Source organism: Trypanosoma theileri (assembly GCF_002087225.1).
Source record: "Trypanosoma theileri isolate Edinburgh chromosome Unknown TM35_Tth_41_V1, whole genome shotgun sequence".
NCBI classification, from domain to species: Eukaryota; Euglenozoa; class Kinetoplastea; order Trypanosomatida; family Trypanosomatidae; genus Trypanosoma; species Trypanosoma theileri.
Window position 1 is genome coordinate 11,627 of NW_021639883.1, and position 22,455 is coordinate 34,081.

General features: G+C 38.9%; 11 protein-coding genes across 11 annotated transcripts; all 11 read right to left on the minus strand.

Annotated features, from left to right (window-relative positions):
- Window positions 1-264: 264 nt before the first annotated feature.
- TM35_000411020 (uncharacterized protein) lies at window positions 265-594 on the minus strand (the record flags this gene model as incomplete). Its single annotated transcript, XM_029029810.1, has 1 exon — window positions 265-594. One exon carries the CDS (start codon window positions 592-594, stop codon window positions 265-267), a length of 330 nt encoding a protein of 109 aa, XP_028878798.1.
- Window positions 595-2,126: 1,532 nt separating this feature from the next.
- TM35_000411030 (myosin light chain kinase) lies at window positions 2,127-3,668 on the minus strand (the record flags this gene model as incomplete). The annotated part of the gene is made up of 1 exon (XM_029029811.1): window positions 2,127-3,668. The coding sequence occupies one exon, from the start codon at window positions 3,666-3,668 to the stop codon at window positions 2,127-2,129; it is 1,542 nt and encodes a 513-aa protein (XP_028878799.1).
- A 2,913-nt stretch (window positions 3,669-6,581) lies between these two features.
- Window positions 6,582-6,947, minus strand: TM35_000411040 (uncharacterized protein; the record flags this gene model as incomplete). The annotated part of the gene is made up of 1 exon (XM_029029812.1): window positions 6,582-6,947. The coding sequence occupies one exon, from the start codon at window positions 6,945-6,947 to the stop codon at window positions 6,582-6,584; it is 366 nt and encodes a 121-aa protein (XP_028878800.1).
- Window positions 6,948-7,218: 271 nt separating this feature from the next.
- On the minus strand, window positions 7,219-9,897 carry TM35_000411050 (BRCT domain-containing protein; the record flags this gene model as incomplete). The annotated part of the gene is made up of 1 exon (XM_029029813.1): window positions 7,219-9,897. One exon carries the CDS (start codon window positions 9,895-9,897, stop codon window positions 7,219-7,221), a length of 2,679 nt encoding a protein of 892 aa, XP_028878801.1.
- Window positions 9,898-10,161: 264 nt separating this feature from the next.
- On the minus strand, window positions 10,162-11,580 carry TM35_000411060 (putative ubiquitin hydrolase, putative,cysteine peptidase, Clan CA, family C19; the record flags this gene model as incomplete). Its single annotated transcript, XM_029029814.1, has 1 exon — window positions 10,162-11,580. The coding sequence occupies one exon, from the start codon at window positions 11,578-11,580 to the stop codon at window positions 10,162-10,164; it is 1,419 nt and encodes a 472-aa protein (XP_028878802.1).
- Window positions 11,581-11,881: 301 nt separating this feature from the next.
- TM35_000411070 (uncharacterized protein) lies at window positions 11,882-13,903 on the minus strand (the record flags this gene model as incomplete). Its single annotated transcript, XM_029029815.1, has 1 exon — window positions 11,882-13,903. One exon carries the CDS (start codon window positions 13,901-13,903, stop codon window positions 11,882-11,884), a length of 2,022 nt encoding a protein of 673 aa, XP_028878803.1.
- Window positions 13,904-14,111: 208 nt separating this feature from the next.
- Window positions 14,112-15,080, minus strand: TM35_000411080 (uncharacterized protein; the record flags this gene model as incomplete). Its single annotated transcript, XM_029029816.1, has 1 exon — window positions 14,112-15,080. The coding sequence occupies one exon, from the start codon at window positions 15,078-15,080 to the stop codon at window positions 14,112-14,114; it is 969 nt and encodes a 322-aa protein (XP_028878804.1).
- Window positions 15,081-15,339: 259 nt separating this feature from the next.
- On the minus strand, window positions 15,340-18,945 carry TM35_000411090 (putative DNA-directed RNA polymerase III subunit; the record flags this gene model as incomplete). Its single annotated transcript, XM_029029817.1, has 1 exon — window positions 15,340-18,945. The coding sequence occupies one exon, from the start codon at window positions 18,943-18,945 to the stop codon at window positions 15,340-15,342; it is 3,606 nt and encodes a 1,201-aa protein (XP_028878805.1).
- A 293-nt stretch (window positions 18,946-19,238) lies between these two features.
- TM35_000411100 (uncharacterized protein) lies at window positions 19,239-20,018 on the minus strand (the record flags this gene model as incomplete). Its single annotated transcript, XM_029029818.1, has 1 exon — window positions 19,239-20,018. One exon carries the CDS (start codon window positions 20,016-20,018, stop codon window positions 19,239-19,241), a length of 780 nt encoding a protein of 259 aa, XP_028878806.1.
- A 247-nt stretch (window positions 20,019-20,265) lies between these two features.
- TM35_000411110 (uncharacterized protein) lies at window positions 20,266-21,720 on the minus strand (the record flags this gene model as incomplete). The annotated part of the gene is made up of 1 exon (XM_029029819.1): window positions 20,266-21,720. One exon carries the CDS (start codon window positions 21,718-21,720, stop codon window positions 20,266-20,268), a length of 1,455 nt encoding a protein of 484 aa, XP_028878807.1.
- Window positions 21,721-21,887: 167 nt separating this feature from the next.
- TM35_000411120 (uncharacterized protein) lies at window positions 21,888-22,376 on the minus strand (the record flags this gene model as incomplete). Its single annotated transcript, XM_029029820.1, has 1 exon — window positions 21,888-22,376. The coding sequence occupies one exon, from the start codon at window positions 22,374-22,376 to the stop codon at window positions 21,888-21,890; it is 489 nt and encodes a 162-aa protein (XP_028878808.1).
- Window positions 22,377-22,455: the final 79 nt, after the last annotated feature.

Here is a 22,455-nt window from a genome sequence, read left to right on the forward strand (position 1 = left end):
GATAAATAGAGCTCAAGTAACCTAAAACTGCATTGCATGTGTGGAATGGGTCTAATAGGTATACCTTGCAATTTGGCGAAGTAGCACTGTATGTTAAAAGAGAGATAAGGAAATGCAAAATAAAAAGAACAATACCAAAGTATATTTACAGCAACGAAATAGAGTACGATAAGGCAATCATGAAGGCAAGTAAAAAAGATGGAAAGCAGGAAAAAAGAAAAAGTAAAACAATAATGCTTATATTATTAAAAATGGATATAAGCCTTAGTTGAGGTTAACGTTATAATACTTTTGTACAACGTATGCGAATAGCATCGGACCTAGGAGTATTACTAGGTACAAAAGGTAAGTGCCATAGGTATCGTTGACCTCTTCTTCCTCAGGGAATCTGGTAGCGCAAGGAGCGCGGCATAAGAGCTCAAATAAATCATCGATGGAATGTATCCACGTCACATGGCATAAGATACAAATAGAATCCTGTAGGAGAAAAAAAAGGTGGAGATAAAGCAGGGTTAAAAACTGTTTAGTAAATATAGTGACGCTTTTCAGTAAGTGATATGTCTTTGAAAACAAAATGAAACGTAACGAGTTCATTTTTCCATATGAACAATGTTGATTATAGCAAAAGAAAGAAGAAAGCGATACAAATGTAGCAAAGAAGCAAACTACTATGACTGTGAAAGTTTGTATGGAAACAAGAAAAACATCTTTGAAAGGTATGAGATGTGAAGAATATAATGAGGAATTAGACTCTCGTATAACAAATAGAATGGCCATCCTTCGCCACCTTAAACAGTGGCAAAGGCACATAAGACTACTCATACCATAGAGAGTAGTCCTTCACACTCAATTCTCAAGTATTATGGTGGAGAGATTGTACACCATCTCAGAATAGCAATGCCGTGCATCATACACCCTTCTGCGCCACGCAACTACCACTCTATCCCCTCAGTGCAAGTTGAGGAAACCATTATTCTCTCTTTCTCTCACCTTTCTTTTTCTCTATTATTATTATTATTATTATTATTATTATTATTATTGTATGCAGTGGACTACTTCACAGGGTATAAAAAAAGAAACACCACAGACGGTTAAAAAATAAATTAATGTTCATCATATACTTCTTACCTTATTAATCACATCAACAAAACATCATTTCATATCCTGTCTAATCTTCTAGTACATCATACGGCATCACTGGTGCTGTGTGTGTGTGAGAGAGTAGCTCTTCACGTGATAAATCATATTAGGGTGCACATTAATTATATCATTATGACCAACGTTTCCCAATCAGTTGCTAGCATGAGAAACCACTAAAGCAATAGAAAAAAAAGAGGTGAAAATAAAAGACCTTCATTCACTCACAGTCTCTAACGTCTATATATCAGGGACATTACCCGAGACACGTCATCACCACATAAATACTTCTTGTAGCATGGTATAGCTATCATTTTTCCAATTGTAAAAATACAGGACCCTCTGTTAGTACAGTACAACGCCAATAGTAAAATATATCTTACCATGGGAAGTAATCCATAACTTGTCACATATATTAATATATCACCCCAAGGTATTGTAAGAGAATACATATCGTTACATCTTGCCATCACATGAAATACAGAAAAACAGTATGCTATGTATCATACATACCACCTAAATAGAATTTCTGAGAGAAACAACCATCAAAATGAGAAAAGAAAACACTCTGTATTCATAAAGAAAAAGATAGAGAGCAAACCGTGTTAAAAGATAATAAAAAAAATGTCCTGCACTCTCTTATGCATAACTACAGAATAGCATGTTATTGCTACACTACACCTAGTTCGTACAAGCACTCTTTTTGTTTTGTCAAATAATGACATATTCAGGATGTTTCAATCTCAAATACTAAACTTATATTATATGCTTTCGGTATTACAAAAAAAAAAGAATTCACTGAGTAATAACCGTATAAAGGAATTTTTTTGTTTTTAAAAAAAAAAAAAAACAATGTGTTAATAACAACAATAACAAAAGAGATCAGCTTTTACAATGAAAAGATAAAGAAAATTCATTTCATTCAGGAACGTGTTTCTTCTCAGATAACAGGGTACTTACTATAACAAATAATTTTTGATGTAAATTTTTTAAAGGCGGTCAAAAAAAGTTTTGATTCCTGCACGGATCTTATCAAATGTTTTGGGAGACGTTGGTTTAGATGTCTTTACACCCGTTTTCGGCCCTGTTGGTGTCTCAGTCTTTTGTTTTAATGTATTTGGTGGGATACTAAGCATTAAATTGAGTTTACGCTGATCTTGTGGTATCTTTGCAAGGGCTTCGGAAAAGGCAGTAGCCGCTTTAATCACATGTAAAACCTTCTCAAGATTCTTCTGTGCCTTATTACTTCTTGGTTTCTTTTTAACGGCACGCTCAGCATCCTCTTTCAACAGCAGCAGCTCATCCATGAGAGGATAAATATCCATGCTGCGCTTTCCCACAAAAAGATACTCATTAACATTCTGAATGTGACGGCAGACAAGTTCAGAAGGACAGGTGCAGCAGTCCTGCAAACGCCATCCCGGTGGGGGATTTAGAGCCTTTCCAAAGTCCACAAAATGTGTCTTGTAAGCGTCCGTCTGTGACTGTACTTCAATCACAGTAGAAAGCACATCGTGATGCCGTAAATATTTCATAAAAGGTGGTGTGTTATCCAGCTTCCCAAGTAAGGAGTGTGTGGTGCAGAAGACATGTAAGCCGGCGCGTAACATTTGCTGTGCATTGAAGCGCCGTAGTTCTTGCAGACTTTCCCACAAATGACGATCTGGCTGGTCTGTATTCACCCACGCGTGTTTCAAAAGTTCCTGTGCAGAGGGACGTTGTTTTGGGTCTTGTGTAAGGCACGCGGTTATAAACGCCTTTGCAGTTGGTGAAATTGAATTCCATATGTCTCCTGAAAAACTCCATTTGTTTGATACAATTCTTCGAAATGTATCCTTGTACGAGCCACCACCGAATGGCGTTCGTCCACTGAGAAGGATATATGTAATTACACCCAATGACCATATATCACACTTTTCATCATATGGTTCACGTTCATTAAAGTAATACCCTACATTGATTACCTCTGGGGCAATATAGGATGGAGAACCACAGCATACACGACTTGGGATCGTACCTGCGAGACCAAAGTCAGCGAGACAGATATCTGAAAGATATGATACACCATTAGCAGAAGAATCATCCTTGTGCCGAAGAAGCAAGTTTTCTGGTTTAAGATCACGATGTATGATGCCTTTGGAGTGTATATGTGCAAGCGCTGAAAGTAAGTTCTTCACCAAGTCAGCTGCACTCTTTTCACTGTAGTGCGATAATCGCACAATGTGGTTAAAAAGCATACCACCATTCAAAAGATCCAAGACAAGATATATTTGTGACTCACTTTCAAAATGATCGATAAGCTCAACAACGTGCGGATGGTGACCAATTTTTTCCATTACTCGTATTTCAAAGTCAAGACTGTCAATATCTTTCGGACCAGCTTTTCCCTTGTTTACTACCTTTACCGCAAACTCCTGCTTGGTCTTACGATCTACACACTTGTAAACAACAGCGTACGCCCCTTCACCGATGGGATCATTATCCGTCAGGGCGTATTTTTCGGTAAAATCTATTGATGAGTGGTCTCCCATGATGCCTCACTAGCAATCACCTAATGATTATAAAAAGGGATGGAGAGAATAAGTACACCATAAAAGTAGTTAGAAATAATAATAAAAAGTTTAAGATTATTCACAGATAATATACTAATAATGTTTTTATTTGCCTTTTACACTGTTGTAAGAAGAGCTCCTAGTGGATTAAAAAAACAAAACAAGAAGAGACCAAAAAAAGCGGTATATAAGATTTCCATTTTATGTCTGCAGTTGTAATTGAAAGCAATAAAAGAAGGAGGTCATTCTGGATCGCGCTTCCGTAGAAAGAACAATATAATTTGAGTGTTCATCATACAAGTAATAAGTATATACAAATGGATCTTTTATTCTAAACAAAGATGGAAACACTCAAATACCTACACAAAAAGAGAGAAACAAATTATATGCAAAAGGAAAGAACCACCTTCAAAAGAATCAAACTAACGGAAACCTACAAGAGGAAAAAAAATAGATGGAAACAAATACACACTGTGTAGACACCACCCTCTACCGTGAATACAAAGTAGTGAATAGAAGCAATAAAAATGACTAAAAAAAGTGTTAATAGTGCAGGAAAAATACTTTTGACAGAAAACACCTGAAAAAACACAAAATGTGTAGGAAACACTGTTGTGTAATAGTTTATGAGAAGATGAATAACAAACTTTCCTCCCCAAAACCAAAAATATATTGAAACCCTTAGAATTGGAATAAATAATACGCCAAATACAATCAAAGGGGTGAATAGTACCCACCGTTCAGCCTGCACTCTCTTTCACACACACACACACAGGGAGAGAGGGAGAGAGAGTAATAAAAAAAGACAAATGTGTGGGAAATAGAGTGATGGAAGCACATGGGAAGGTTTTCGCTACAATATAGGTATTTAAAAACTGCATGGAGGTGCTACAATTAGAAATACTTGAAACAAGCGCAAACATCAAGGAGTCCTTAGACTAATATGATGGATAATAGGTGTATACATGGGACACAGGTACAGTTGTGAGGTCACGTTCAAACGCTTATTCATACAAACACGAAACCAACATTCCTTATGTGCATAGAGAGAGAATGCCACCCATTTAAATATATTCTGAAAACCAAGATTTACTTTATACATCTTTCAGTGATTTATATGGAGAAGGAGAGAATCCCTTTGAGTTTATCGTTGCTTTAAGCACCTCATCTCTTCCCCAGACTCCAGTGTTATTTATCATAACTGCAGAAAAACAGAGAAACCGAAAAAGAGTGCAGAGTGACAAGTAGGACACATCCCTTGTAAAAGTGAATATGTACTAATTCCATTTCGTCCCTCCGGGTCTACACCCTTAAAAAAAAATATCTCAATTCTGGAGTGATGACACCCACCCACCAACACCAACAAAAACGACTGGGAGAAGTGTGCAAGCCCAATGAGAAGTAACCATCCCTTCAATAATAAGTGGGGTGTTGAGGATGTCTTTATGATGGCAGAGAATGAAAATGATGCACGCATACAGTAGAGGAGTGAAATATGATGTGCTGAACTCTATCATTAAAGGAAGCACAATCCAAGAAAGGTGAGTCCAAAGGAAAAAAAAAAATTATTCGGAAATAAAATCAAAGGTACTCATAAAGAAGAGAGAGAATAACGATGATGAGAGAGTGTAATACATATTACGACCTTTTTTTTTCCTCTCATTAAAAAATTGTTGTTCCAACTTTCTTATTTTTTCTTTTTTTTTTTTGGCTGAGCGAATAAACACAGTGAGTCCACTACACAAAGTGGAATTGCCAATAAGAATAACACGCACACGGTGGAGAATAACAGAGCATCCAGAGATATTTATTGGCGAAAAAATGTAACAGGTCATAACAAAAAAACCCCAAATAAACCGTTGTAAATCTCTCTACATCATGAATACATCTCTTTCTCTCTATCTATCTCTCTATATATGAGGAGCACAACATGATAAAGTAAGTATTGCCAATAAGTGTAACTGCCTTGAATTTTAAAAAAGGAAAAAATACACATATCATAAAGAAGTTCTTTACATAACCATTGTCAAACAGTGAAAACTAAACGATGACTATGGTTTCTATAATCTCTCAATCATACTGTCAAAAAAAAGAGTCTAGAAGAAGAAAAAAAAAACACTTTTCAAGAAGAAGAAAAAGTTCCAAATTTGGAAATAACAGTGAAAGGGAGCAAGACAACAAAAAAATAAGCAAACCAATAAAGGCAATAAATTAAATGATGTATTCATAACACACCTTCATTGGTGTAGTTAAATCTGACTATTCTCAGAAAATTATGGAGATTGTTATCCACAGAATTATTATTATATTTTTTTCGTATTTTAGCGAAATCTATACTATATACTTTGTAGGCGGTTAAACCTGTTCATACTCTAAAAGTGCGAAGCAACGTCAAACGTGAAGATTACAAGGCAAAAAGATGCAAATGTAAAATTAAAAGAGGAGACTATTCATTGATCATATCTAAATCACTGTGACAATCATAGTGACAACTATGCAAAAAAGGTGATACGCTACCAAATAGAGTTTACACACACATACACCGACAGATATTGTTTGTTAGCGTGACACCAAGATAAAAGAATAATGAGTAAACCGACCTAGTGTCACTTTATGATGAACACATGCGATAACTATTTACCGTATGGTAAACAAATCCTCAGAGTGAAGAAAAATAATAAAAATAAAATAGCGTTAACCATCCGAGAACACATGAAAATACAAAATACAAGGGAATTACAGATCATCCTTTTATCCCCAGATTGTAAACAAGTGGGTCTCCACCATAAAGGTAGAGTGATAAATTGTAGTAGAAAACTATTAAGCTTTCTTTGTTTTTTTTTCTTCCATCCGTTTACAAGTGTGTAAAACCAATAGAGTTGGTGTAGTATATTATTTACGTTGTTGCGAATGGCGCCAGTCATCACTAAGAGATGTGACATCACCCCGTTTCATTTTTTTCATGTAGGGAACGGCATAAGTTCCAGCCCATGACCATATTAGCATGAAGGCTAAAAAAAACTTCCATGGATAGTCCTTAATCATACCAATACGCGTACGCCATGGAAGAGTTCTATTACGTTGTGCAGTCTCTCTATCACGACGTAGTGCCTCCGCCAAATCAAACCGCTCTTTCCCTGATTTGGCGCAACTCACAGCGTGATACGTTGTGCGTCGCGGCTGACGTTGTCTAACACTACCACCATGAAAGAGCCGTATCGCAGACGTCACCACAGGTACGACACGAATCGTCTTCATAACCAAACTCTTTAGTAAATATATATGAATATACGTATATGTTTCTAGATGAATAGAAGAAAAAGAAGAGAATACATATAATTATTTCAAACGATTACATTTTCAGAGAATGTGGAGAAAAAAAAAGAGAAGAAAGAGTAACAGAAAAGACAGAGGGTTACTTATAGAGAGATACATAGATAAATAGATACAGGTGCACTGATAGAGAAAGAAAGAGAGAGAGAGAAATTATGGGCCAGTTACAACCGACACAAGTATAAAAGAAAAAAAGTTAGACGCGAGGGGACGATAGTTGTGTTCCAGCACGTTGCGGTGTATATACTCGCGGCAGTGTGATTTGGCGACGCAACTCATTTCGCCACTTGAGTACTTCTTCTGCTATTTTACCGTTTTCCTCTATCAAGGCAGCACGTTCGCCTGAAAGGCGGTCGCACTCCTCCGAGAGCCGCTCATTTTCTTGAGTGAGGCAGTGCACCTCATCCTGCAGAGAAACCAAAGATCCCATCTGCAGTTGAGCATCGCGCAGTGCGGCTTCACGGTCATCCACGTCGGCACGGAGAACCGCATTTTCCTCACGAAGCTGATCGTTCTGCATCAACATATGTTCAAGAGTCTCTGCAAGCTTGCCTCGTTGAGTATCTATTTGATGCATGAATTCCTCAGAAACTCTGCGCTTTTCGGTTAGAGAGTCCAACTCAACCTCATAACGATTGCAGGTTTCCTGGAGTTTTTTCAGTGCATCTTTCGCATCCCTCAGTTGTCCATGAAGGTCATCCCTTTCTTTACAAACACGTGAAAGATCATTTTTTAAAGAAACAACCAACTCATTTAAATCATGGTTCGCACGCTCTGTAACAGATCGCTTAGCATGCCTTAATTCATCCTCTAAAGACTTTACTTGCTTTTCCAATTCTAGTCTCTTCTCTCTCTCAGTGGCTATGGTTTGCCGAGCCTCTTCCCTCGAAATCTCATATGAACGTCGCTGTCGCTCCGCATCCTCCTTCATTTGTTCCGATACATCAGTGAGACGTTGTTGAAGCATATCATTTGCCTGTTGAGCACTTCTAAGCTGCGCAGAGAGCAGACGATCCTTTTCAGCCAAACTAATCTTTAACCGATTACAATCTTCTTCTAAAGTGTTGCATTCTTTGATGTGTTTCTCCTCTTTTCTACGAAGATCCTCTTCACATTTGTGTAGCTCATCCTTCATTTGACGACGATCCATTATGGCAGCTTCCTTTTCTTTGTGTATCTTTTCGTTGAGTTCAAGTAATTGGGATCGTTGTCTCTTGGATTCCTCTAAGAGAGCCTTGATGCGTTCCATGTTCTCCAGATCATGTGATCGTTGTTGTTCAAAAAGTAACCGCTGCTGCTTCTCCTTTTCTTCCGTCTCTTTTATTCGATTTCGTAATACTTGTGAATTCGTCTTAAGATCCTCTATTTCTAGCATCTTTTCAGTATAGAGTTTTTCATACTGTGACGCAGTGGACATGTAGGATTGAAGCTGATCATTTACTTCTCCAAGCATTCGATCCATTTCAGCTTGCACACTGAGAGCACTCTCTTCAGCAGCACGCTTCTGCATTTCTTCATCATGTAATTGAGAGCGTAATACATCTACTGTCATCTGCAATTGTGTATACTGTGCAGCATCCTGTTGTCTATTCGCACTTTTTAGTTTTTGATTCTCTTTTGATAAAAAAAGAACTTCTTCTTGTAGACGTTGAACCTCCTGCTGTAGACGACGAGACTTGTCATCTAGTAAACCGGATATATTATTCGGTAAAGCAAGATGCGACGTTGATGGCTTCTCAGAGTATGATCCTTTTCGATCTGGTGTGATAAATCTCGAAAAAGAACGTGGAGAATCTATTGGAGTTCTCACAAAGGCTTTTGGTGCAGACGCTTCCACAGCCGTTTGCTCTTGTAATCGTTGCCGAGCACGAAGAAGCATACGCTCTACAGGATCACTCTGCGCAGCCTCTCGGTGGAGTGGAGTGGGTATTGTTCGAGCTTCAACGGAGGCCAAAGTAGAACTTTCCGCATGTCCAGTGTCAGCAATAATATTATTTTTATTCGTGTTGCTTCTCGAGATACCTGAAGACCTGGGAAGGATTTCATCTATCTCGGAATCACTTCGCATATCGCTTCCTACTTCCACCTCCTTTACTGTATTTTGTGGTTTTACTTCTTCGTGGACCGCACTCTTAATTTGTGGTGAAGAAGAATGATCATCATTTCGCTGTATGTGAGTACGTACCGGTGTTTTTGAGATGTTACGATCCTTCTTGGAGGTTGTTATGGATCTTGATACATCTTTCTTTATTGTATTTCGTTGAGAGTTAACTTGCGATGCTGCAGTATTTGCAGAGGACGGAGTAACGTCCTTCTGTGTGGAAGGAGGAATGTTAACTACAGGCGCTATTTCCTCCGTCGAAGTTAAGGCCACAGGGGCGACAGAGGTTTTGTTACCATTGGAGATAGCAGAGGTACGTTGGGGTACCACAACCTGCGCAGATGGTAAGGGATCATTCTTTCTATCGTGTGTATCGTTAATATCTAATGAAATATCACTGTTACTCGTTTGATCTACTTCAAATTTGATGCTGCTCTCTGAGTGCTCAGATGTTCGTGTAGATTTTGTTGAACGATCTACAGTCTTGTTTTTGCCAAAAGAAAGAGAATCAAGAACAGTCTTTATCTGTTTTAAATTAGTTGTATTTGGTTTTGTAGTCTTAGGTTTACTATGTAATGACTCGGTGCTGCTCTCACTACTACTCTCACGAGGGCGAAATGTCTGAAGACGGACGGTTGGAGAACTTTGTAACATTGCCTTGGTACGACGTAGTTTAACAGTATCCTCATCAGACGAATTCATTATTGTAGTTTTAAAAGAGACGGATGAGAAGCTACACTCTAACACAAATGCACTGCAGAAGCCCACACACATATATATATATATATATACAAAGAAATGAAAAAAAAAGAAAAGAAGTGTAACACCAATAAAAAAAAGAATAACAAGCAAACACTGAAAATTAAAAGAATGAAGAAATAGAAATTCCACTATATAATATTTTTTTTCTTTGTTTGCATATAAATGTACGTCCAGGCGGTGAAAAAGAGACAACAACAAACAAACAAAAAAAAAAAAAGAAACGAACAAGTTAAACCATATATATATTGTTTTCTTTCTTCTTCGTACGTAATGGAGTTATAGAGGCAGGGTAGTTTGCTTTGTTATTGGATTACGTGTACGATACATCAATACATACGCAATATGACCCTCACCCACACCACGAAGCCGCTTTATATCTTCTTCAGTTACTGGAGCCACATTTTCATCATCAAATACCATCCATTGATTAGTAGGCCTTCCCCAGAACACGTAGTGCCCACTGTCAGCGCTTCGTCCCTTGTGTGAGATGACACCACAAAGCTCATAATATCCACTTTTGTTACCAATAGATGCTGCTGCGTCTGCAGAAGTGAGTGAAGAAGTTGTTTCTTCTGTTTGTCCTTCACTTTCAAATCGTGTTTTTTGTTTTTGTTCACGGAGACGATCAAGCTCTTTATCACGTCGTTTCATGACTTCTTCACGTTCGGGCTTTAGTGTTTCCTTTAGTTCTTCTGAACAGAATGTAAAAAGATCCAGAACAATGGGAAAAGTTACTGGCTTCAGTATCTTGGCCTTTACACGTGTGTCAGCCCTCCATGAAAAGCGAACGAGATGCACAAAGAGGTATTCTGGTAAAGAACTGATACGACTCATCCGTGTGTAAACGGTTGAAGCGGAATCCCCTTCTGATGGTAGTGTTACTGTTTCATTAAGAGCTGCCTCCAGTCCAGCTTCCAATGTCTGTACCTCTGTATTAATATTACAAGAAAGCATGAGAAATGGTATATCTTGGACTGTAGGTGTGGAATTACCTTCATTCTTACAGGTCATAGTTTGCTTCAATAAGCCACGAAAGAGAATCTTTTCCTCTTCCGGCAATACATTAGTGATATTTTCAACCAGACCATTGAGAGCTTCTTGAGCATCATGTTGCATTGGCCTTCCAGAATCATCACGCTCTCCAAAGGTGGGGTATCTCCCAATCAAACTATTCCAAAATAGTAAAGGTGTAAAGGTCTCACGAACTTCATCCAGTGTTTTATACATCTGACCCAACTGGTATAGAAGTGGAACGTGATTATTGGATTCAAGTACACTTCGAATTTCTGGAACAAGACGAAGCATCTGAATAGCTGAATTCATATAGCATGTATTTCCTATGTTTCTCAATCCATTCGGTGTAATTGTTACCGATGAGACATTGTCAACATTCTGTTTTGTTGTTGTTGTTGTTGTTGTTGTTCTTGGTTTTCCTTCTTCAGAAGTTGGTGCACTAACAGCAGGCAATGCTTCTGCTGTACCAATGAGCATTACAGTTTTACCATTTGTTACACCAACATCCAGTAGCCTTGCACTGTCATTCAACGCACTGGGTTTAAGTCCCATAAGTTTTTGTCGTTCCACTGGGACATTGGTGGTTTTTTGAAGTTCCTCCTTAAATTCCTTTACGGTGATATTAAGATCTACTGTAAGCTGAAGTACTTCTTTGCCCCATTTCACCTTTACGGAAGCCATTGTAGATCAATAAACAATGTGTATTTGCGTATTTTTTGTTTTCTGTGCGGAATGTGTACAGCTAGTTCTGTATAGAGGCTGCTGTCTTTGATGGTGTTGGAAAAAAAAACTTTAAAAGATTACTAGAGTACAAATAAGATAAAGGAAACGAAAAAGAAAAAAAAGAGATGGACCATTTATCCAAAACACTAGAACTATGTAGAATATTATTACTTTAGTTTACACTTCCCAAAGCATAATTGAATCTCTCTTTACTCTTTTGTTTTTTTTTGTTTTATTACCATTCTTGTACATGGGGGTTTCATACCTCCTTCGGCATACTGGAGGAGCACTGCTGTGCCGTGATGATAGACATACGCTTCACAATTTCCGTGACAATAGTGAGGTCACTGCGAGTAGCAATAGTCACACCAAACAAAGTATGAAGTACCTCTTCTGTATCCTCCTCTGTCCACACATACGGACAGGTATACTCAGGTACTACAAGAGTCCTACTACTAAAGTATGGCAATGTATTCTTATTCTTATTGTCCTGTTGCAGTGTGTCTACTAGTCCATGACGGCAGCTGCGACTCAAGAGACTATGAAGAACAAGTGAAGCGAGAGAGCAGTACTCAAACTGTAGATGTTTTAGAACCACACGAATGTGATCTGAAAAGACCACCTCATCCTCAGATGTGGAAGCTTTTTGACGCAATACACTTAAAAGTTCTGCAAGCACACCAGTTCTTCCGTCTTCTACAATAGGTACTGTGGAGGATGATGGTAATGATTGTCCTGTTGGTGGTGGTGACATGAGTAATGATGATGATGATGATGATGAGAATGGTGAAGATCGTGATGACTGTAATGATAGTGAAAAGGGTTGTCTACGATTCGGTCTGTTATAAAGATGTGAATTGTATGGCTCCCCAAATACATTTACCGTACGATATCTATAAATATCATTAGCCTTATACCGTACGTACCATGTACAATGTTGTGGAAAGAAGGGTTCATTGTTTCGAATAGCAGCATTCACATGACAACCTACTACAGCAAAGTGATGCAGGTCAGAAGCGGAGATTGGCTCTTCAGAACTAAGTGGTTGAATACCAAGACGAAGTGTGTCTTCACCACACTGCAAAAGCCCAGGAATAAACAAACATGCTACTTTCATAGCGTGAACTACAGCACATTCATCGTATCCACAAACAATTATTCTTTTACATCGCAATCCGTTATATGCAACGTTAACAATGTGTTGGGCACCATATCCTTTTAGTACACTATATAATTTGCGGTCGTTAATTGCGGTGAAATCGGTGCCTGGTGGGGTCCAGGTGTGAGGTAAAAATCCACCACAAGCATCTGTCGGTAGAAGTGGCCGCAAAACACCCCACTCACCAACATTAAAAACGAATTCAAGTGGCGATATAGCATTCTCCTTCTTGATGTTATGCTTCTCTGCTTCGGCAAAGGAGGAATGAAAAATTGAAAAAATGCTAGGCATCCTTCCTAGTGCTCCTTCCATCATCCACGTCATGTCAAGTGAAAAGTATAAGAGTAACCTTTTCATGTCCATCAAACTTTCATCATAATGTGTTCCACATACAAATGATAGAGGACGGAGTGGAACAGTTCCCCTACGGGTTACTAAATCGTGTGCAATATGAATAGCTTCTATAGAGGTCATTTCAATACTATTACAATGAGTCTGAGAGAGAGCTTGTAGACTAGTTTCACCATGTCTATTCATACACATAAGTACTTGCAGTTCATGTTGTAGAAGGTTCAAGGTCTCTTGAGGGAGCAATCCCTCACTCTCAGATGCGACACTGAGTAAAGCATACGCTTTCTTACAGCGTTGAATATCATTATAAACGCAGAGTTGTGCACCATGAGCCAAACGATGTAGAATCATTTCACAACAGTCCCCAATCCAACGAGAAAGAGACATCGATATATGTGGTGACAAGTTAACAAAAATAACACAAACCGCCCGTTGCTGACCTCGGGCAAAGGCATCAGGTAAATTTATTCTTGCTACATGAGCAAAGGCTGTTGTGGAATCCCACCTAATATTGTCCAGTACAAAACGCATTACATGTGTTGTTACTGTATCTGTAGAACCTTCTTTTATGGTATAATCTCCGCAGATACTGAGAGTCATAAGCTCTTCCAACATTTCTGTGAGAGTTGCTGACCATTGATTACTGTTAAGTATTTCAGGATGACCATAAACGGGGTGCTGAAATAGTAATAATCGTACAACTGGTCCATGCACCTCGCAGAACTCTCCAAGCACTAAAGCATTTCCCAAACGCAAAGTGCCATCAGCCATTTAATAAAAGAAATAGGTATAGACACACACACACACAGAGAGAAAACCAGATTCGTATACAGAGACTCCTAAATCGCCTATTTTCAAACTACAGGAGCAATTGTAATGACAAGGCGACACGCACACATATGTAGGACCCAAAGAATAGAGAAACACAAAACAAAAGCGTGAACAAGAAAAAAAAATCAAAATCCACAACAAAGCCGCACTACGACAAAAGAAAAAGTATTTGTATACGGCAAAATTTTTGCTGTTGTAAACGTAAGGGATTATTTGTAGCTGAGGAGAGAGCCAAAAGCTGTCTCTTTAGCAAAGTAGAAAGAATGTGCTTTCGACATTGTGCGTTCCACTCTGACGAACGACACCACTTTGGTGTATTCTGCAAGTTTGAATAATTAAGGCGTTCCAGTTCTTTTGTTGTGTATGCATCCATACAGTCAAAAGAAAGAAAGATGGGACGTCCTCCCTCCTTTTGTACACGCAGCCATGATCGGAGAGAGTCTGTACCAACTACAGTACACAACACACCGTGTTCAAGAAGAGCTACAACAAAGAGAGCATTAAAAAGAAGTGTACACCCGTGTTTATTACGGGACATATTGATTACAGCATAGTCTTCTGGAGAACCTTCACTCACACAATAGCCACGCTTTTTAAGCTCACTCATAGCAGCAAGAATTGATGGAACAAGTCGTTTTACCCCACATTTTCCTGAAGAAGGTTTCTTATCCTCAAACAAGTCTTTTATTTCCGTAGTGAGATGCTCAACCTCAGCCTTTAGGTTTGCCACAGCTGTAGTTAAATCACCCATACGTGGTGGTACCCGACTCCCTGACAGTTTTAGTGCGGCACTCACAAGTGCAATACCATACAAAAGATCATATTCACCACCTAAACGATAGGCATGCCACAGAGCAAGAAGTTCTAAATCGGGTAATGAGTCTATGGCATCTTTTATAAAAGAAAATCCATTTGAAAGAGCCTCTGGGGTGTATGGAGTTGTTAAAAATACTTTTCGAGCAACCGCAAGAAGAGAATCATTTTTTTCTAAAATAAGTGTCGGTGGAAGGTACTCAGCGTAGCGTTCCATTGCCACAGGTTCAGCTCCGATATTTTTGATACTTGTCAGTAGCCTAAATACTCGTCTATATAGTGAAACAGATAATCTGCTTGACATCATCTGTTTGTACTTGATAGAAAAGAAAAAGAAAAAAAAAAGGATTACAAATATGCAATTTTTATTTTTAAGCATAAAGAAAAATATATATATATATATATATTTATATATATAAGAGTACGAAAAAAAAAGAAATAGAAAAAAGTGTAAAGAATCTTTTTTTCTTTAATTGCAGGTATGCAATAAAAATTGATTCCTGTTAATCATTCATCTTTCTTCATGTTCAGTTTTTATTGAGCTATAAGAAATATAGGCGTGATTAGAGTGGACCAGTTCCGAGGCGTGGGAGAATAGCCATTGACATGAGCTCTTGAAATAACAATTTGCATGCATATGGCATGAGAACCTGAGAGACGCGAGAGTCATTGTCACATCCTTGGCACTTGTACATATTCTGTTCTGTATCAGCTGCACATATTGTTCCACAAATATTGCACACGTGAACAGCGTAGTAATCACTCACACGAAACAGTCGCTCACGAAGCCACTGCGATGCCCCATAGGAGAGCATACAATCACGTTCCATTTCACCAAATCGAAGACCACCTTCGTGAGCACGTCCTTCTGTTGGTTGACGTACAAGAGGTTGGAGTGGTCCTCGAGGACGCGCGTGAATTTTATCTCCAGATAAATGCTTAAGTCGTTGGTAGTATGTTGGACCAAAAAAGATGAGATGATCGAGAGGTAAACCTGTATGACCATTGTATAAACACTCATTAGCATAACGCTGACCCTTAAGCTGGTGAAGAGCCTTTCCAAAGTCTTCCACAACGACAGAACAAAACGGAGTTGCATATACTTCACTTCCCTTATAGCATGCCACTTTTCCAGCCAGAGTCTCTATTAAGTGCGCAACCGTCATACGTGATGGAATAGCATGAGGATTAATAATCAAGTCTGGAACAATACCATCACGGTTAAAAGGCATATCCTCTTGACGAAATTGAATTCCATTAGTTCCTTTTTGACCATGACGGCTGCAGAATTTATCACCAATATTAGGAATTTTTATAGTTCGTATTTTTACCTTTGTAAAACGATTACCATTATTCTCTGTAAGCATAACTTTATCAACCACTCCCTTTTCTGTTGTTCGTGATGCCACACTGCAGTCCCTCTTAACAATTCTTGTATTAGTCATAGTAGTATTATCTATAGATGCCTCTGGAATAGGCATCGTTTTTCCGACAAGAATATCTCCTCCCATAACAGGCATTCCTGGTTTAATAAGACCATCTGTATCAAGTTTAGTATAGTCTGCACGCTTTACACGACAAATATTACGGTCAGGATTTTCAAATATTTCACGACCATCACGTTTTCGTTCTTCAGATGCCTTGTATGAACGCCAAAATGCGCTTCGGAAGAAACCACGCTCTACTGCCGAGCGACTCATAATAATAGAGTCTTCTTGATTATATCCAGAATAACAAGCAATGGCTACAACCGCGTTATGACCTGCTGGAAGGTCATTACTTCGCATATATGACATTGCCTTTGTACGTACCAGTGGTTTTTGTGGATAAAAAAGTACATGAGCTGTAGTATCCATACGCATATTGAAATTAGATGCATAAATTCCCATAGCTTGTTTTCCCATAGCGGATTGATATGTATTACGTGGAGACTGATTATGATTAGGGTATGGAATGATAGAAGCACAAATTCCAAGAATCATTGATGGATCCATTTCACAATGAGAATAGTAATAGTTTTTACTTACCTCACTTGCTGTCATGGCAATGAGCAAGGAATCTTCCTCTTCACAATCAATAAGTTCAACATAACCCTTTTTCATTACCCGATTCCAAGAAATCTCACGTTTTCCTCCAGGAATCTTAGATGGTTCCAGTAACTCACCAATACCAGTTTTCTGTAATTTAATACGAGACTTCTCCACTACAAAAAGTGGACGCAGACACCTACCAGCATCTGAAAAAACACGAATTTCACGATCACGAATATCTCGCACAATACTTACCTCATTACTCAATTCTCCACCTCGACGACGAGCACGTAACTCACGTAAAAGACGTTCAGGGTCACGATGAACACCAATAAGGGTTCCATCCACAAAAACACGAGCAACTCGTACATCAGCGAGGTCATCAAGTTCAATAGAGTGAAATCCAGTAATACGAGCTTGTACTGCTTGTACAACACCTGTATGATCACTACCACGTGAAATAAGGCACATAAGTGCTAAATTCTTTAAAAGTCCAATAGAACCTCCTTCTGGGGTTTCAACTGGACAAATGTAACCCCATTGAGTACAATGCAAGTTACGAGGTCTTGTAGCTTTGCTAGAAGCAGAAATTGGATTTTGAATTCGACGAAGATTACTTAAAGAAGAAGAATATGTCAAGCGATTAAGAGTTTGGGCAACACCAGTTTTTATATTGCCAGACTTTAGGTCACCAAAGTTACCTGTAGCAAGACATCGACGCAGTCCATCTGTGATAAGACGGCTGTGTAAAATTCTTCCAAAACTCACAACACCTCCACGATTAGTTGAATAATCATGTACAGTTTTAGTCATCTCTTTTCTTACCTGTACAAGAAATTGATTTAATTGAAAAGTTAAGAGAGCACCAGCCACATCAATGCGTTTATGACCAAGAAAGTCACGATCTGTATCTTCTCTACGACCAAGTGCCAGTAAAAGTAAACGGTGAACCATATATCCAATAAAAAGACATTTACTTCGATCGGCAGCACAGTCAACTCCCATGTGTGGTAAAAGATCTCGCATTAACAAGTCCTGAGCTTCACGCTGTAAATTTTCACGACTATCTTGCTTTCCCAATCGTTTACCAATAAACCACAATGCTTCATCACGTGTAAATATCTGCAGAGTACTTGCATCTTCCATAGAACCACGTAGCATTTCCAGCATAGCAGCATCCTTTAAATCAGGTACCACCGTTTGGAGAATTTCCTTATCAGAACCCATATCAAGTGCACGAAACAAAACGAAAAGTGGAATCAATTCATCCATTTGTGCTACACGACAGAGAAGGTTTTCATAGCCGTGACCTGGTCCTTTCTTCTTGTAAGGCATTAATATTTGAAGTGTACGTGGCTTGTTTAGTGAACCTTCCACAATAGATTTGATTTCACAAAGTAGTCCTTTTGGTCGAGTAAAGGCATAAACATGATTAGCCGCCTGTCGTTCTTGGGCGATAAGTACCTTTTCTGTTCCATTAATAACGAAATATCCTCCTTGATCGTGTGGACACTCATTAAGACGTGGGAGTTCATCCTCATCCTTGTTATACAGGTTACATCGCATAGACTTTAGCATGATAGGGATACGACCAAGTTCCATGTTTTGCAAGAAGGTGCGGTAAGGCTGCTCCTCCCGTGAGCGGTAGACACGTATACCGAGTGTTACCTGCGCGTTGGCGTCGTATGTCAAGTCTCGCAGGCGACACTCGTTTGGAAAGAGCGGGTTGAGTTCGTGTCGACTGAAGCCTGCGGCCTCGTGTGCGGGATTGCCAACGACGACGTCCTCGAGGCTGAGGCGGTACTGGTCCGGCTCGCCGTCTGCCCGCGTGCCCGGCTCGAACTGCTCGTCCTGGCGGGGGACCACCTCCAGCAGACCGCGGGCCATGCGGGGGATGCGGAGGAGGAAGTCGTTGTACGAGTCGATCTGCTGGTGGACGAGGCCCTTCTCGCGGAAGAAGGAGGAGATAATCTCCCAAATGTCTTCGCTGTCGATGTCCGTCGACGCGGCAGGGTCGTCATCCGCATTGAAGATGAACTCATCATCCACAAGGTCCTCCGTCTCATTCAGCTGCAGCAGCAACTCGTCGTCCATTATACACTTACAGTCAACTTTCGCTTCCGATTTTGCTCTGCACATGTAAATAAATAAAAAAGAACAAAGAAAACAAACAAGTACATTTATTTACAAAGATAACAAGAATAATAAAAAGAATAATAAGAAAGCAAAAAAATAAAATAAAATAAAATAAAAACAAGATGTTTTCTGTCATGAGATTGATAGAAAATACAGGTCAATGCTGCATCTGATGGGATGCAAAGAAAAAAAAAAGAGAGAGAGAGAGAGTTTATTCTCGCTTCCAATAGTACGGTAGAAAGAAAAAAAAATGTAAGAATGGTGATATGAAATCAAATAAATAAAAATAACTTTTTCTACTGACGTGTAGCATCTCCACCAGAAAGAGAGAGTGTCATGGACTCAATTTCTTTCCTAAGCCGGTAGATGGCAGATAACTCCTCTTCCCGAATCCTCAATTCTTCTTGCCGTAACCACCGCTCTTTATCGTTAAGTGCACTAGTACGATTCATAAGCTCTGTGCGATGGTGTCTAATACGATCTTGAATCTCATCAACATGAGAGCGGGTTCGTGCTTCCAGTGACTCACGCTTTTTTTGCTGATCACGAGCAGCTGTCTTTGCCACATCAATTCGACCACGTTTCTCACTCACACGGACGTTATGAGAACGCTGTTCCTCATCTACTTCTTGTGCAAATGTCTCTAACAGTCTAGTCTCTCTCTCAGCACCCGTCTCTTCTTCCTCAAGTTGTTCCTCTTGTTTTTTTATCAGTGCCTCTCGGTGCTGCAAAAGTGTGAGCTGTGATAGCAACTCTGTCTTTCGACGCTCAGCTGCATTCAAGCGACGATCAAGTTCAAAAAATTGTTTATCCAAATCGCGTTCCTCTAATGTTAGCTGTTCATCCAACGCATGCATTTCCATAGCTCTGTCATTAAGCGAGAGCCAGCGACTACTCTCATGACTCGCACTCTGTTGTAATGCAAAATCTCTAGGTGCAGTTGGACTGGTATCCACACTGTGTGACATTCTACCAGCATGCAAGGCGAGCAACTGTCGCTCCTTCTCGGTTGCGCGTCGTATTTCATCCAATCGTTGCCGTTGGGAGGCTGCGTAACTGTCAAAATTGAGAGACATGCTTCACACGGGTAACAACGAAAAGAAAAGGAAGAAAAAAAAATAGTACTTTCTACAAGAAGAAAAGGAAAAAAATAAGTACTGAGGACCAATGTTAAATAACAATTGGTATTTAATAAATGTGGTGCCATAATAATAATAATAATGTGTTATCATCTAAATGAATGAAAACATTCTATTAGGATAATGGAATATATATATATATATATAAACAAAGAAAAAAGTGCAGTCCCATGTACAATTCGCATTATCTTGATTTCCTTTTTCTGTTTATAATCGGATCTACCTCATAAAAAAGAAATGATGATGATTCTCTTCTCGAAAGAGGAGCAGAAGATAACAATTTGGGGTCATTTAATGAAGTCGATAAGTTACTATGGTTATGCATATCTCGATGTACCTCACTATACTCTTTTATTTCTTCTTCATCTTCATTATCATCAACATCTTCATCACTATCCATTGAGGAATACTTGTTACGCATATACCATGATAATATCGCCATTCCAACTCCCAATAGGATTCCTGAAACAATAGTAGAGCTTATAGTGAAAAAAATAAGTGTTGTTACCACAAAGGCAGCCATGGAATACGCTGAAAAGTAATATGCAAGTCCACTAAGCTGAACACTAGTGTGTAAATGCATTCGTTTCAATTGTGCTTTATGTGCCACATCACCTTCATGTTGGTAAAGAGTAAAGTTAATCGCACGAAGTCGTGGTTGCAAGGACATAGGAGGTTCAAAGTTATTGTAAACCGGTGTCACAACTGAAACTTCACTGGACTCATCAACAAAAGGAAATTCATCAAAGCGCAGAAAAGATGCAATTGAATTGTAGATTACGATGGGTATATAAAAAAAGAAATGAAAACTTTTTTTAAGTATTTGAGGTAACCAATGAATAGGTTTTTCTCCAGTCGTTAAGGTAAATGATGTAGTGACCTTGAAGAGTGAATCTAAAGAGCTAATAGACTGTGGCACATGTGAATCATCAGAAATTAACACAGATGATTCAAGCATCATGGATACATCGCGTCCAACGTCTTCTCTAACAAATACAAGTTGCATCTTGGCATCATATGTCCCTCTGGCATTGAACATGGGTTTACGTTGATGAAAAAGTGACTCTATAGAAACCCCACCACCAGGAGGGAACACTTCTTTCTGCACTAACGATGGAATCATTAGTGTACTTTTTGCGAGAGTACCATGAACATATTTTTTTATAAGTGTCATTTTTAAAGATGCCGCCTGTTCTAAAAATGAGGATGTCTTCTGGACTTCCGCAAGCTCCCCTGCTCCTACAGCAATATGATTATCAAAAGAGTGTGGAGTTACTTCTAATAAAGTAGACACATGTGAGAAAGTACGATCCAGCTTCCGCATTAACCACGGTTCTGTCTCAAACGGCATGGTGTTAATATCGAGATGGTGAATTTGATTTTCAGGGACATTTGAAAGTACGTAATATCGTACAGCAAACGAACCAATAAGTGCAACAGAAAGACAACCTAAAAATGCGAAAAATAAAACTAACGCGGTCACAATGGTAATAATAGATGCCAAAAAGGTATTCTTGAATATCTGGAGTGCGAAAGTATTACCAACTTTTAACACTTCACGAAGAGCATGCATGCAATCTAATAAAAACTCTTTAACTGCCATAACGCAGTCTAAGAGAAAGACACGTACTTCATCCATAGCTATATTCTATATGGAAAATTTTTTTTTATTATTTCGCTTATAAAAAGAAAGAAAAACGAATCATTCATTACAAGAGAGATGTATCTCTTTGGGTGGATGGGTAGGAAAACTCAAGAGAAATAATCACCAAAAAAAAATTATAGTATTGAAAAAAAAAATTAACGTTATATTGATGCATAAAGTGCACTTACTCTCTCCACCTCGCTGGTAGAGAGATGTGGATGTGCAATACATGCATGACAGTATACTCGAAGCGTGTCAGGGGGAATATTAGCGAAGGAACTTTTCCAATGTGTGATGATGGTCTCCTTTAATGCGATGCAGGAGAGGAGTGCTTGCAAAAGTCGTTTTACCGCAGATTTAGCTTCATTTGATTGGTCATTCTCAAAAGATGAAGGAGAACTATGCAGAAGCGAAACACCTTCTCGGTAGACTTGGTGTTCCTCATCAAGGAGTGCACTAGAAAGGTCAAAGTCTGCATAAATATCTATCAACAAATTTCGATTAGGATTAACATCTTGTTCATCTTGTTGCCACTTCTGTGTGTTACGAGCTAAACGAGAGAGCAACGCGCGCCAACGTGAGGGAAGAACATCGAGGTAGTATTGTTGGACCCTTTGCTGTAGATAGGAGCGAATACTTGCACTTGTCATTTTCTTCCCTACTGGAGTATGTTTTAAATAGTAAAAACAAAAATAAAAATAAAAAGAAAGAAAAAGAAAATCAGGATAA